At 46.6% G+C, this 13,734-nt stretch overlaps 1 protein-coding gene across 1 annotated transcript in view; it reads left to right on the top strand.

Moving 5' to 3' along the window:
• SEL1L2 (SEL1L2 adaptor subunit of ERAD E3 ubiquitin ligase) overlaps positions 1–13,734 on the top strand; it is a 99,601-nt gene that overhangs the window by 28,673 nt on the left and 57,194 nt on the right. The window contains exon 3 of the mRNA XM_054998757.1: positions 1,973–2,027. Coding sequence (XP_054854732.1) covers positions 1,973–2,027 — 55 coding nt within the window. The remainder of the gene's footprint in view (positions 1–1,972; positions 2,028–13,734) is intronic.

Consider the following 13,734-nt stretch of genomic DNA (forward strand, 5'->3'; position numbering starts at 1 on the left):
ACCAAGGTCGGCCTTAGAGGAGCCTCTGGGGACGCCTTCCTCAGAGCCCCAAGGAGTGGACCCTCCTGCCAACACTGTGAGCTCCTACCTGGCAGTGATGAGAGCCATAGGGAGGCCAGGCATGGGAGGAGCACAGCCAGAAGTGGCCCAGCTGAGCCACAGCCTCAGGAACCTTGGGGATGGCAGGCCCATAGCAACAGTGCCGGGACACCAGCACAGGCTGGGCACGTGGCCACCAGGCCTGGGAGTTGGCAGCCCCAGCACACAGGTGGAACAAACCAGCAGCGAGGATGGGAGAGTCAGCAGAAGCTGAGGGCCATTCCATTGAGCCCCAGCTGGGGCTGAGATGGGCTCCTGGCCAGGTATGTCTACCTAGGGCAATCCACATTACAGCACACCTACTAGGGGGTGGGGCAGGAATTGATGAAGGAGTCCAGCACAAGCCAGGGAGAAAAGGATGGTGGCTGGCAAGTGTGCCCAGGGCCAGAGTCTATCCAAGAGAGGAGGGGGGCCCAGGGTGATGCTATAGCCTGCCCTGCTCCCCTTCTGAGGCTTGGGACATCCTGGCAGGCCTGCGATGGAAAGGTGACTGTGATGGCTGACCAGAGAGGAGGTGGTGGTGGCAGAGCCTCACAACAGTGCTATATCTGCAGCCACATCAGCAACAGGGAAACCACAAAACCCCATTCCCCTGTGGAAGGCTCCTGTTTATGGTTGTTGTGGGTTTTCCAAGCTGTATTGCCGTGGTCTTGGCATTGTAGTTCCTGACGTTTCGCCAGCAGCTGTGGCTGGCATCTTCAGAGGTGTAGCACCAAAAGACAGAGATCTCTCAGTGACACTGGGTGACACTGAGAGATCTCTGTCTTTTGGTGCTACACCTCTGAAGATGCCAGCCACAGCTGCTGGCGAAACGTCAGGAACTACAATGCCAAGACCACGGCAATACAGCCCGGAAAACCCACAACAACCATCATTCTCCGACCGTGAAAGCCTTCGACAATACATCGAGCTCCTGTTTATGTTTGTTCTTTTTGCAATTTTTGTGTTGATGCAGCTTAGACATGCAAGTAAATGCACAGATAATAATGCTGCTCGCTTTTAAGAGATTCCAGCGCTTCCCCTGATAAAACGTTTGCCTCATTCCAAATGGTTAGAGTGGAGTCTTCTCTTTCCACCGAGTGCTCGTGTACTGCCTACAGCAAATTTGATTTTGACTTACGCAGGCTAAGTGATAGATGATCTGGCTGATGAATAGATGTTTCATATTCTAAATGCAAGCTCCCTTCAAGCAAAAACAAAAAGATGCTGCTGCAAAATGAATCATGTCATACTAATAAAAATCTTCACTGGGATAAAAGATGCCATGACGCTGTTCACATAAATAAAAGTCAAGTTATTGAAATACAGTTTTGAGTGTGAATAATCAGAACTACTTTTAGAGATTAAAAAGGAAGAAAAACATTGTGAAATAATTTAATTTAAAAAGAAGAAAAACGCGCAAGATTTTTTTTTTTGCTGATAAAACATTGAATGTCTTTGCATAATACGTTTTATAGTAATGTGGGATGTTTGCAGTGCCACAATTCAGTGCCAGAAAGCATACTTCTACAGTTGTTTTAAAAAAAAGTTTAAATCCTTGTTTTTTGTTCTTGATATGTCATTTTTAGCAGTTAACTAGAATGCTACTGTCGATTTAGTATGCTTTTTGTATCAGTACATTTGTCAGCTGTGAAAATATTTTCTTGTACAAGTTCAGCCAACAGGTTACTCATTTTGAGCCATTTTTTGAAAGCATAAACAGAACCTGTGTCCTAATATAGAGTCAACACTTGTCTCTAGAGAATACAAGTAAAATTAGCAAGAGCGCCACGTACGATTTACTTAATGTACAACTAAAGCAAGCGATTTCTAGCACACTGAGTAGACAAATATTATTTCAAACTTGAAAGATAATACTTGTCATGTTTTTCAGGTGACGCTGAACAAGACTGAAAGATTAACAATGCAAGATTCTTTTTCATCACAAGGTAATGGTTTCAGTTCAAAACACAAGTGCCTTGAGAATTCCGTCTTTAACTTCAAAGGATCTTAAATCTCTTTAAGTACGTTGACCATAATGGGGAAATCTCAGACTCTCCAGGAGAAAGGAAGTTGAGCAAAATATCCAACACTCCAGATTTCAGTACTCAGCATAGGTCCATGTCCTTCCCCATGACTGGTAGAATAAATTATGGAGATAAAGCAAGCATAAGTAAATGTGTTCAGTTTGCATAATTTATTCTGATTCCAGTATGAATCTTTTATTGCTGCAGAATTTGAAATACTTCAGTAGAAAATTTATTTTTTCACTGAAGCAGAAACAAGCTCTTGCTGTTTGTCACTGAAAAAGGATTTGAGGCAGCTAGAGAAAAGCGAAAGGGGCCTTTGCATTCAAAATATCCAGCTTCTGCCGCAAAAGAATTCCAGTGCTGTGAATGACAATTAAGGAACAGAGGATATGTTTGCTTATGTTGCATTGTGCTCCCATGATCTAAGTTTCAGTTAAAGCCTGGACTTGAAAGGATAGCAGACAAGAATGGTACATGGAGTATCGTGTGTAACTCTGTTTAGGATGGCACTGCCAGTCAGAGCAGCAATCACTCATTGGTTGGTATTAATGCAATAATAAAAATTAGAATGTATTGGTAGAGCTCAGCGTCTAGAACCCATTTCTAGCATTGACGATTTAAGTTGCAAACCTTGCGAAAAGGCCCCTTAAATCTTCATGCTTTAGAATGTGACATCACGTGGTATTTCTTGCACGTTGCATCCCAGTCCTAGTATCCACATCGGCATGTTACATTTTAAAGAATCTGCATACATACAAGTTTTTCAAGATAAGAGTAAAGTGGGCCGGTCAAGTTGAGACATCTTATGTAAAATTCTTTTAGAACGAGTGTTTAATGATTATATTATTATATTATATGACTATATAATTAAAAAGATACAGTTAGTTTATTCATTTATATCAGTGAAGAACATGAGTTTTCCTGGTTTCTCCAGATCTAGCCACCCTCGCGCACATTTTGAACAAGAAAGCAAACAGCAAATGCCTGAATAACCTATTTCACTTAACTATATAACTGTAAGTGTGGCTCCTGGATATACGCAGGGGCCAGTTTGCAGCCTGGGGCAAAGGCTGGAAGAAGGGGGCGCTGTGCCCCGGTCTCTCCCCCCCCCGGTTTTCTCCCAATTGGTCTCCTGCTGCAGCAGTGAGTGGGGAACCTTGGGAACCAGCTCCTCTGTCCATATCTTCCGTTCCCCGGGGGCATGGTGGGTGCTTCTGGGCTGGGTCTCGTGGCTGCAGCTGTGCACAACGAATCTGGCAGGCGTTGCAGCGTGGTGGCCACGTTTCACTCCAGCTTTGTGTGGTGGTGGTGGTGATTTTGTCCTCTTTCACCTCCTAGGACTGCAACTCAAATTTTAACCAGGGCTTAAAGAATTTTAAATACCGTTGCATCTGCCTGCCCTCTCATGTTTTGCTAATGACTACAAATATTTATTTTGAAGGCTATGATAAAAGAAGTCAATATTGATTTGCCACTGAAAAATAAAAAACCATGACAATACAATTGTCAACTTAACTGCCTTTTTAGGAAAGAATGCAAAATGTGACATGACTGGCTGTTTCTGCTCGGATGGGGACTAGAAGAGCAAAATTACTGCTGTTCAGGAATAACGGGCTTTGACACAGCTGGGGAAACGAGGTCTGACACTGAAATAATGAGTGGTCAGCAGTTTGGAAGTTGATAAAAACTTTGGCCACAGTTCGGTTTGATACTTTATACATATCCAGTGATGAATCATTCAGCTCAGCTTCAGTGAGGGATTATTTGTTTGGGGAAGGTTAACCCTTTGCTGTCCTACAGTTTCTTTCTCCTAATCAACCCTAAATTTCTTCCCTCCAAGCCATTTCCAAATAGGGGGAAAATGCCCTGGTAAAAAGCCTTAAAACACAGAAAACAGCTCCTTCACTGTGTTGTCTTATCCTCTCTACACCTCATGGAAGCCATAGCAACACATGTACTGTTGCCTCCTTATTTCTTCCATTCTGCCTGGCAGAGACAGAAAATACACTCCAAATTTAAAGCACTAATCATAAAACTGAACCTAGTCCTAGCCATAGAAGATATGGTGGAATATATAGAATTGTAGAATCATAGAGTTGGAAGGGGCCTTACAGACCATCTAGTCCAATCCCCTGCCCAATGCAGGAACAGTGTAAAGCATCCCCAACAAGTTTTCATCTAGCTGCTCCTTGAAGATTGCCAATGAGGGGACCCCATTGGCTCTCCATTACAGCTGCAAGACCACGATGCCTACATTTCCCATCAAAACTTGAGGGAAGCTGATAAGTGTCCAACCTGTGTCAGGCGTCACTTGTAGCTTGGCTCTCAATGTGAAGTTTTCCCTAACATCCAGCTGGTACCTTTCCTCCCGTAGATTAACCCCCTTGTTTTGAGTCCTGTCCTCTGTTGCCAACAGGAACAGCTCCCTTCCCTTCTCTGCTCACTTTTCCAGTGTGTTCAGATCTCATTGAATTCTATCCCTGTATTCAAAGGCCGTTTACTACTACTCCCAGTTTGGTGTCATCTGCAAATTTAATGAGTAATCCCTTTACACCCTCGTCCAGATCACTTATAAACATATAGAAAAGCACTGTGCCCTGTGGCACTCTACTGGAGTGGACACCTCCCTCCAATTAAACATGACACCATTGACAACTACTCTTTGGGTGAGGTTATCTAGCCAGTTCCCTATCCATCTAACCATCCTAGAGTCCAGTCCACCAGTTTACCCATCGGAACATCATGAGGAACCTTGTCAAAAGCTTTACTGAAATCCAGATAAACTACATCAACAGCATTCCCACGATCCAGTAAGCTTGTCACTCAATCGTAGAACAAGATGAGGTTGGTCTGGCAGGACCTGTTGGGGATAAATCCATGCTGACTTACCATATCACCATGTTGTCTGTCAGATGCTTGGAAATCGATGCCTTTGATGTCTGTTATAGTATCTTCCTTGGGAAAGAGGTCGGGCTGACTGGCCTGTAGTTCCCAGGATTGTCTTTTTCCCCTTTCTTGAAGACTGGGATGACATTTGCCCTCCTCCTCAGTGTCCTCACCATATTTTACAATAGAGCTACAAAGAACCCATTTTTAAGCAGTTCTTAAAGATGCTGTTTCTATAAGAGTTGTTGGAAGTGGAAAATCCAGTTTTTTGTAGTTTTGTAGGTTTTTTTCTGTGTCAGTGGGGTGGGGAAGGGAGAGTAGAAATTTCTCTTAAGAACTGTTTTTAAAAATTAACAACAGCAGAAGAATGCTGGCAGAAATAATTCCTACAACTTGAGAAAAAATACATCAGACTGATTAAAACCATGGGGAGCTGGGAATTCAGAGAACATGTTAGACATACTGTTATAACATTATATCCATCTAATTATATTCAATTGCTGATGTAAAAAAATATCTTAAAAAGCCCAGGGGGTTGGCTACTGATGGGGACCCAGGCAAAGAAGCTATGGGGGAACCTGCTTTGTGAAAGCCAGTTGCCTCTACACTGTACTAACAGCTGAAGCAGCTACTAGGAAACTACACATGCCTATCCCCATGTGGAAAACATCTTAATGTACGACAAGCATCAAGAGGAATTATAGCCATTTGAGACAATGGAGGGTCCCCGTGGGGACCCCAAGTGCTTTTCCACATTGATCTCCTCTCCTGCACTTTATCCTCATAAAAAGAACAGCCCTGTGAAGTAGGTTAGGCTGAGACAGTGATGAGAGCTTTATAATGTTTTTATCCTATTTGGCTCAGGTTGCATATTTTATTTGCACTGTTGTTTATACAATTGTTTTTGTCTTATCGTTTGTTAAGGCCTTTGGCCAATTGCAATAAATTCGAATACAGAGTGATGAGAGCAAGGTCACTCAGAAAGGTTATATAGCAGAGGAGGGGTTCACACCAGTGTTCCTGCTAACGTGCACTCATTCGCAATTGCGCACGAATTTTCATCACTCAGCGCACAGCTGAGAAGCACAGCACACAGCAGGCCCACCTGGAGGGCCTGTTGTAGCTCCAGCCCTGGTGCCAAGGAATTCCCTCTCTTCCATGCCCAACAAGCAGCCTCTCAGTCCTGGCACTGGGAGCCAGAGGAGGCGGCAATGGTGGGCGGATGGCCGAGCTGCCTCTCCTCCAGGCCCACCCAACAGCCTCTCCGGTGCTGGGAGCTGGAAGAGGTAGAGGTGACCTCAGTTGCAGCAGCTGCAGCAGTAGGTGGGTTGGCAGGTGGGCGCCTGGGTAGTCTCCCTGTCCTGGCGCTGGATGCAGGAGGAGGCAGCAGTGGTGAGCGGGGCAGGCAACCATGTGGTCTCCCAATCCTGGCGCTGGGTGCTGGAGCAGGCTGCAGCGGCGAGCAGGGCGGGCAACTGCACGGTCTCCCCGTCCCAGCGCTGGGTGCAGGAGAAGGCCACGGTGGTGAGCAGGGCGGGCAACCGCGCAGTCTCCCTGTCCCAGCACCGGGTGCTGGAGGAGGCTGCGGCGGCAAGCGAGGCAGGCAACTGCGCAATCTCCCGGTCACGACGCTGGGTGCTGGAGGAGGCTGCAGTGGCGAGCAGGGCAGGCAACCGCACGATAGCAGTTGAATAACACGGGGGATAATATTGCACCCTGTGGAACCCACAAGATAATTTCCACTCTGCAGATAGCTGGTCTCTGACACTGACTTAAGTCCATTCCATGAGAAACAATTTAAACTAGTCTTAATACCCACTTCTACCTCCACATGCCTCAGTAGGATGGCATGGTCTACTATGTCAAATGTGCAGATAGATCCAGGAAAAGCAATAATGAAGCATGGCCTTTATATTCAGGCTTATATGCTAAAAAAACCCCACAAGAGTGCAAAGAAAAGGGAAAGGTTAGGCCTCAACTTCCCAGAACAGGAGATATATTTTTCAGGAGCTTTTTAAAGACTTCCAAGAAAGGGGAAATGCCTATATGAGAAGGCAATGAAATCTTGAGAAAGGGGCACCTAGAGAAAGAACAAGGCATGAGACAGAAGTAACCTCAGGATTGTTTGTATATTTGTTGACTGAAAGACATTAAAAGGGGGGCATGTTATTATTTCAGGGGGGGCATGTTATTATTTCATAATAATGCATGTTATTATTTCAGCTCATGAAGTAGATTTTTCGCTCACAGCACTGCACAGCTTAGAGGGAACATTGATTCACACCCAGGGGTGGGGTGAGTATCTCGTCCCTAACTGCTATACCATCCTGGCTGTCCACATTACTTTCTACAGAACTGCCCATTCAATATGTAATGTTTTTAGAGTGACTTTGTCACAACATGGGCAAGGCAAAAGTACAAATTCTCCTGTGGTCCTAGGGAGTGGGGCAGTCCAGACTTGTGAGATGTAGCTCCTCCTCTCCTTGGCAGGGCCAGTTTACTAGATCAATCCTGGAGAGGAGGGGCTCATCCCTTGCTCCAGTTTCTTCCGGCCCTGCTGTGAACAGGGCACAAGATGACTTTGTTCTGGGTGAGCGGACGATCTCAGAGACAACAGTAAAAGAAGAAGATCTCTACAACAGCAAAGCTCGCTGGGGGAAAAGGAAGGGGTTTTCAACACCCCTCCCCCTCTCCTTTAGTGACTTTACTGGGAAAGCGAAAGCGAGCAGCAAAACCGACGGCTCCTAGACTGCCTAGGCACCGGTCTCTGCAAGGACTCCCACATGGTTTCCTCTGCCTCCAGGCAAGGAACCCCCCAACTTTCAAATAGATCTGCGGGGAAGCAGTTGAGTCCTTAAGAACAGACGCGAGCAACGCCAAGGCTAGCACAGCCTTTGGGAGCTCGATCTCACCAGGTGGCAGCTGCTTCATGGGAGTAAGAAGCCTTCAATCGCACACTGCCTTGTGAACCCCAGTAAGCCACCTGTACTGGCCTACAGGTCCCCATTACTGGAGCTGGGAGGCGGGCTGGCTCCAATACCCAGTCCAAGGCTGAGACTCCCGGGGCTAGACACGTGGTCGTTTAGTCCAAGGTCGGGGTTCCAGCAGGCAGGCTAGGCAAAGTCAGGCAATCCAAGGTCGGAGTTCCAGTCAGGCGAGGCAAGGTCAGGCAGTCCGAGATCGGGGGTCCAGCAGGCAGGCTAGGCAAAGTCAGGCAATCCAAGGTCGGAGTTCCAGTCAGTCAGGCTAGGCAAGGTCAGGCAGTCCGAGATCGGGGGTCCAGCAGGCAGGCGAGGCAAGGTCAGGCAGTCCGAGGCCAGAGGTCCAGTAGTCAGGCTTTCAGGGAACAGGCAAGGTGAGGCAGAGTGGATGGCTTCACAGCGATTGTACGCGTTGCATCCTCACCCAGCAGCCTCTCTTGACTGCACTTTCTCGTTCTCATCATCAGGGGGCAGCTGGTGCCGGCTCAGGGGGCGTGCACTTTGCCTCCTTGCCTGCAGTTCCATTCTCAGCTTCCTTCTTCGGCGCTCTAAGGGTGGAGGTGGAGCTGGAGGGCTGGGGCCAGCTAACTTTCACCTGATGGATCAAAGCTAGAGGGTGTTGGCTCTGCTTCAGCTGTTGGTTGTCCCTGCTGATCAGCATCCTGCTGATCAGCTTCTGTTATCTCCCCTTCTCCTGAGGAGTCTGGCTGACTCATGACACCACCCTTCTTAGACGCTTAGTTCAGGTGCCAAACAACTGTTAGTGATCCCTGGCCCCAGAGAGGCTGGTTAGCCTCGACCAGAGCCAGGGCTTTTTCGGTCCAGGCTTCAACCTAGTGGAATGCTCTGTCCAATGAGACCGGGGCCCGGCAGGATTTGTTATCCTTCTACCGGGCCTGGAAGACAGAGCTGTTCCACCTGGCGTACAGTTGAGGCTCAGCTGGGCCCCTACCAGCCAAATAGAGGTGAACGTCCTCCCTTCTAGAGGCATCCACCATCAAACTGTTCAACCACACAAGTAATTTTAATATGGTGGAGCAGGTGGCAGACTGATGGATCAACTGACTGTTCCGGCATTGCTTTTTTATACCTTTTTAAATATTTATATTGCACTGTTTTATATGGTTGTTTTAAAATTGTAAAATGTAAGTTTTTAGTGTGTTGTTTTACAGAGTGTAATCCGCCCTGAGCTTGCTAGTCGGGGAGGGCGGAATAGAAATTGAAAGTAAATAAATAAATAAGATTAAAATTCTCAAGGGCAATGATACTGGAAAGGGCCCCCCCCCCCCCATGAGTAGAGGCTTTTCTCAGATGGCTGCTGCCGACAGCGATCTAAGCCCCTCCTCCATTTCCCCCTGAGGATCTCTTATTATCGGACCTTAGAGCAATGGCCCAAATCTCAGGAGGAGGACCAAGAGAGAAGGGGAGAAAGCACAGTATAGCCGGATCTCGTATGATCTTGGAAACTAAACAGAGTCTGTGCTTGGATGGGAGACCACTAAGGAAGACTCTGCAAAGAAAAGAAATGGCAGCCTGCCTCTGATTCTTCCCCTTCTCTTTTTCTCTGCTTTCACTTTAGGTGGGAAGCAGTATTTTTTTGGTGGGAATGCCAGCCAAGGCAGGCCAAGACAACTCTGGAACAGGAGGGGGAGCTCTCTGCAGTTTAGACCTTCCCAGAGCCAAGCTACAAGTGACACTTTACACAGGTTGGACACTTGTCAGCTTACCTCAAGTTTTGATGGGAAATGTAGGCGTCCTGGTTTTACAGTTTGGCTCTCCTTTACAGCTGCAAGACCAGGATACCTACATTTCCCATCAAAACGTGAGGGAAGCTGACAGGTGTCCAACTTGTGTCAAGCGTCACTTGTAGCTTGGCTCCCAATTCACCAGCCTCTATTCAGTCTCTACAATTCCAAAGTGGGGGAGGACCAAGAGGCCAGTGGCCTAGACCTCGCGAGCCAAGATGCAAAATCTAACTTACTATCATGGCTCAGAGCTGAGATTTTAAAAGAATTTAAAGAGGCCATTAAGGAGATGAAAGTACAGGGCACTATACCCAATAGGGGTGAGGGAAGGTCAGGCACTATGAGGAATAAGAGAGCTGAGACATCCATTCCCCCTTCCAAGGCCAAGAGAAGGAGAACAGAGGAGACTAGGAACCTGAGGGATTCCAGTCCCTTGGACGAACTCCAATCTGACTCCAAACTCTCAGATCCATCTTCTGCCAGGGAGGAAGGAGAGTTATCAGAAGAAGAGGTGGAAACAATAGGCCCCGTACAGACAAGGCTCTTCCCTCAGGAAGTTTATTCTAGATTGCTCCCAAAGGTTCTGAGAGCTCTTGAAATCGCCCAGGCATCCACAGGGAACGAGGAATCAGACCCAGCTTTCCTTCAAGGCTTAGAGAGAGCACTACCAAAGATGGGGAACACACAGACTGGTACCCCTTTACCAGCAGTCCTCCATGACCTGATGAAAGCAGTGGGAAAACCCAGCCAAACCTAAAACCAATCAGTCAGTTTTCAACAAGTTTTATTTCCAGGTGCCAGAAGCAGCAAAGAAAATTAAATTGCTGTTAGTGGATGAACCAGTCACCAGTCTAGCAACATTAGTCTTGCCTATGGGCGCAGAAGGCTTACCGAAAGACTCATCTGATAAGAAGATAGAACAAGCGCCACGCAGAAATGTTGAGGCCTCAGCGGCTTCCTAAGAGCCTCAGCCCCAGGGTCACTGTTTGCAAGAGCAGACTTTACCTGGGCCTCAGACCTAGCAGCTGCCAGAAGCGAGGCCCCCAAAGAGGTAAAAAATGAGGTCAAGAAGAGAGCTCTGGCCACGGCCTTTGCCGCAGATGCCACCTTAGACGCTTTCCAAATGTCATCCAGAGCCGTGGGTTTCAATGTCACGGCGCGACATAGTACATGGCTGAGAAACTGGGACGTGGACCTGTCTGCTCGGGCAAAGGTGGCAGCAATACCCTTCACAGGGGCCAAAGTATTTGGAGAGGCACTGGACAAGTATTTAGTGGAAGACACAGAAAAGAAAAAAGTTCTGCCGTCAAAAAAGAGAGCGCCAAAGACCAAGAACAGGCTACACTCCTTTCGAGATTCCAAACGTCCATTCCGTTTGGGCAACTCCAGACCTGTCAGGTCCTGGCAGTTAGATCCCCCATAATACTCCACTGCGCACACTCCAGGGTATGAGTTAAAGTTACTTTATTAGAGATCCATCAGTATCAACATACACAGACAAGGGTATTGGCAGAAGTGACGTGTAAAGGTTTGGAGGGGTTAGTTATAGGGCAAGTTCCCACCTGTAGGATATGAACGGTTAGGATTCTGGTGCGAAAGAGCCAGGAAGCGGGGGGGGGGGGGAGAGGTTTTGAGACAGGAGGAAAGAAGAGCTGGAGGAGAGAAGCAAAAAATGAAGTCATTTTTAGTTCCCAGGCTAAAGCTGGCCCTCAAGGACACTTTCTCAAGCGGCTGCAAAAATTAAAGTAGACACCACAGCAGGCACCTGTAAGATAAACAACTCTCAGCCAAACAGGCCACTGATATGCACCTTCTGTACTCTCAGAGGATCAGTACAGAGGAATACAGAAAAAATACTCATGGCAGATATGTAGACAGACATATATGACAAGACCATCCAAAGGATGCCGGCAAGCTAGAACCAGGACGGAAAATAGATCCTTCACCTTTCGAAAATCAAGCCAACAGCCAAAAGAACAGAAGAAAGGTCATTCGGCATGACTACAACTTGAACTAGAAGGTCATACCAATTGGGGGCAGACTACAGCGTTTTGCAGAGTTATGGCAACAAAACATCAAGGACAAATGGGTACTGGAAACAGTATCCACAGGTTACTGCCTGGAGTTTGACGTGATACCACCAAGAAGATTTATTCAACTGCCAAGAAACTCCCTAAAACAAAAACACCTTATGATAAGGAGCGCCATAGAACATCTCATAGAGATAAAGGCAATTGAACCTGTACCACCACAATACAAGAAACAGGCAGTCTACTCAGTGTTCTTCATTGTACCAAAAAGAATGGGGATATCAGAGCCATTCTGGACCTGAAGTGGCTAAATCAGTATATCAAGTCACGCAAGTTCAAGATGGAAACGATGAAATCTATTGTAGGGGCCATACAGAAAGGAGACTATCTAGCCATTTGCCTGAAGTGCGTGGTTTAGATGATTAATTTCCTCATTGAGAAAGTGCGGCTCACATATCCGTCTTGCACGATCCACTAATGTTTTCATTATGCCTCTTTTCTGTTGGGGGTGGCGATTGGAGTTTTTGTGTAAGTACCGATCAGTGTGAGTTGGTTTCCTGTAGACCTTGTGACCTAACTGAAAGTTTGCTTTGCGGATGACCAAGGTATCCAGGAATGGGAGTTTTCCCTCGATTTCTTTCTCCATTGTGAATTGTATATTCAGGTGGATGTTGTTGAGATGATTTAAAAACCCCATCAATTCTTCCTCCCCATGGCTCCAAATGATAAATGTATCATCCACAAACCGGAACCATACACTAGGTTTGTGGGGTGCTGATTCTAGAACTGTTTTTTCAAAATGTTCCATGTAGAAGTTTGCTATAACTGGGCTGAGTGGGCTCCCCATGGCCACCCCATCCATCTGTTCATAGAATTCGTTGTCCCATTGGAAGTAACTGGTTGTCAGACAATGGTGGAATAAGGCTGTTACATCCTCTGGGAAAATCTGATTAATAAGTGCAATAGTGCAATCTGTGCAATAGTGCAAGTGCAATCTGATTAATAAGTGCAATAAGTCACAAGGTCTACAGGAAACCAACTCACCACGCACTTCAGGCAAATGGCTACTCCAGAAATGAAATCCGAAGAGCAATCAAACCCAGGATGAATCAAACAACCAAGGAAAAACAGTCTCCTACAGGAAAAGTGTTTTTGCCATATATCAAAGGAATTACTGATCAGATGGGAAAGCTTATGAAAAAGCATAACCTTCAAGCAGTATTCAAACCCACCCGAAAAATACAACAGATGCTACGATCAGCAAAAGACAGTAGAGACCCCCTCACCTCTGCAGGAGTATACCGTATACCCTGCAGCTGTGGACGTTTACATCGGGACCACAAAGCGTAGCATCCAGACAAGAATAAAAGAACATGAAAGACACTGCAGACTTGGACAACCTGAAAAATCAGCAGTGGCTGAACATAGCCTAACTCAAACAGGGCACAGTATCTTATTCCAGGACACCAAAATACTGGACAACACTTCCAACTACTTTGTCAGACTGCACAGGGAAGCCATTGAAATTCACAAGCATAAGCAAAACTTCAACAGGAAAGAAGAAACCTTAAGAATGAACAGAGCATGGTTTCCAGTTCTGAAAAACACCAGGCTAACAAAACATTCTATCCCCGACAATAGCCCTTCAGAGAAGATTAGCACATCAAGTACGAATCCATATGCAAAAGAACCTCCTCAGGATACAGTGAAGCCTCCTGCCATTAGCATTCCACACCCTGGGAAACTCTTACAGGATGACTCAGCTCAACCCCACCCCTCCTGAGTAGATACAAATGACCTACATCTTTTCCACACTGTGACACTGAGAGATCTCTGTCTTTTGGTGCTACACCTCTGAAGATGCCAGCCACAGCTGCTGGCGAAACGTCAGGAACTACAATGCCAAGACCACGGCAGTACAGCCCGGAAAACCCACAACAGCCATCGTTCTCCGGCCGTGAAAGCCTTCGACAATACAGACCAT

Source organism: Eublepharis macularius, chromosome 1 (assembly GCF_028583425.1).
Source record: "Eublepharis macularius isolate TG4126 chromosome 1, MPM_Emac_v1.0, whole genome shotgun sequence".
In the NCBI taxonomy this organism is placed as follows: domain Eukaryota; kingdom Metazoa; phylum Chordata; class Lepidosauria; order Squamata; family Eublepharidae; genus Eublepharis; species Eublepharis macularius.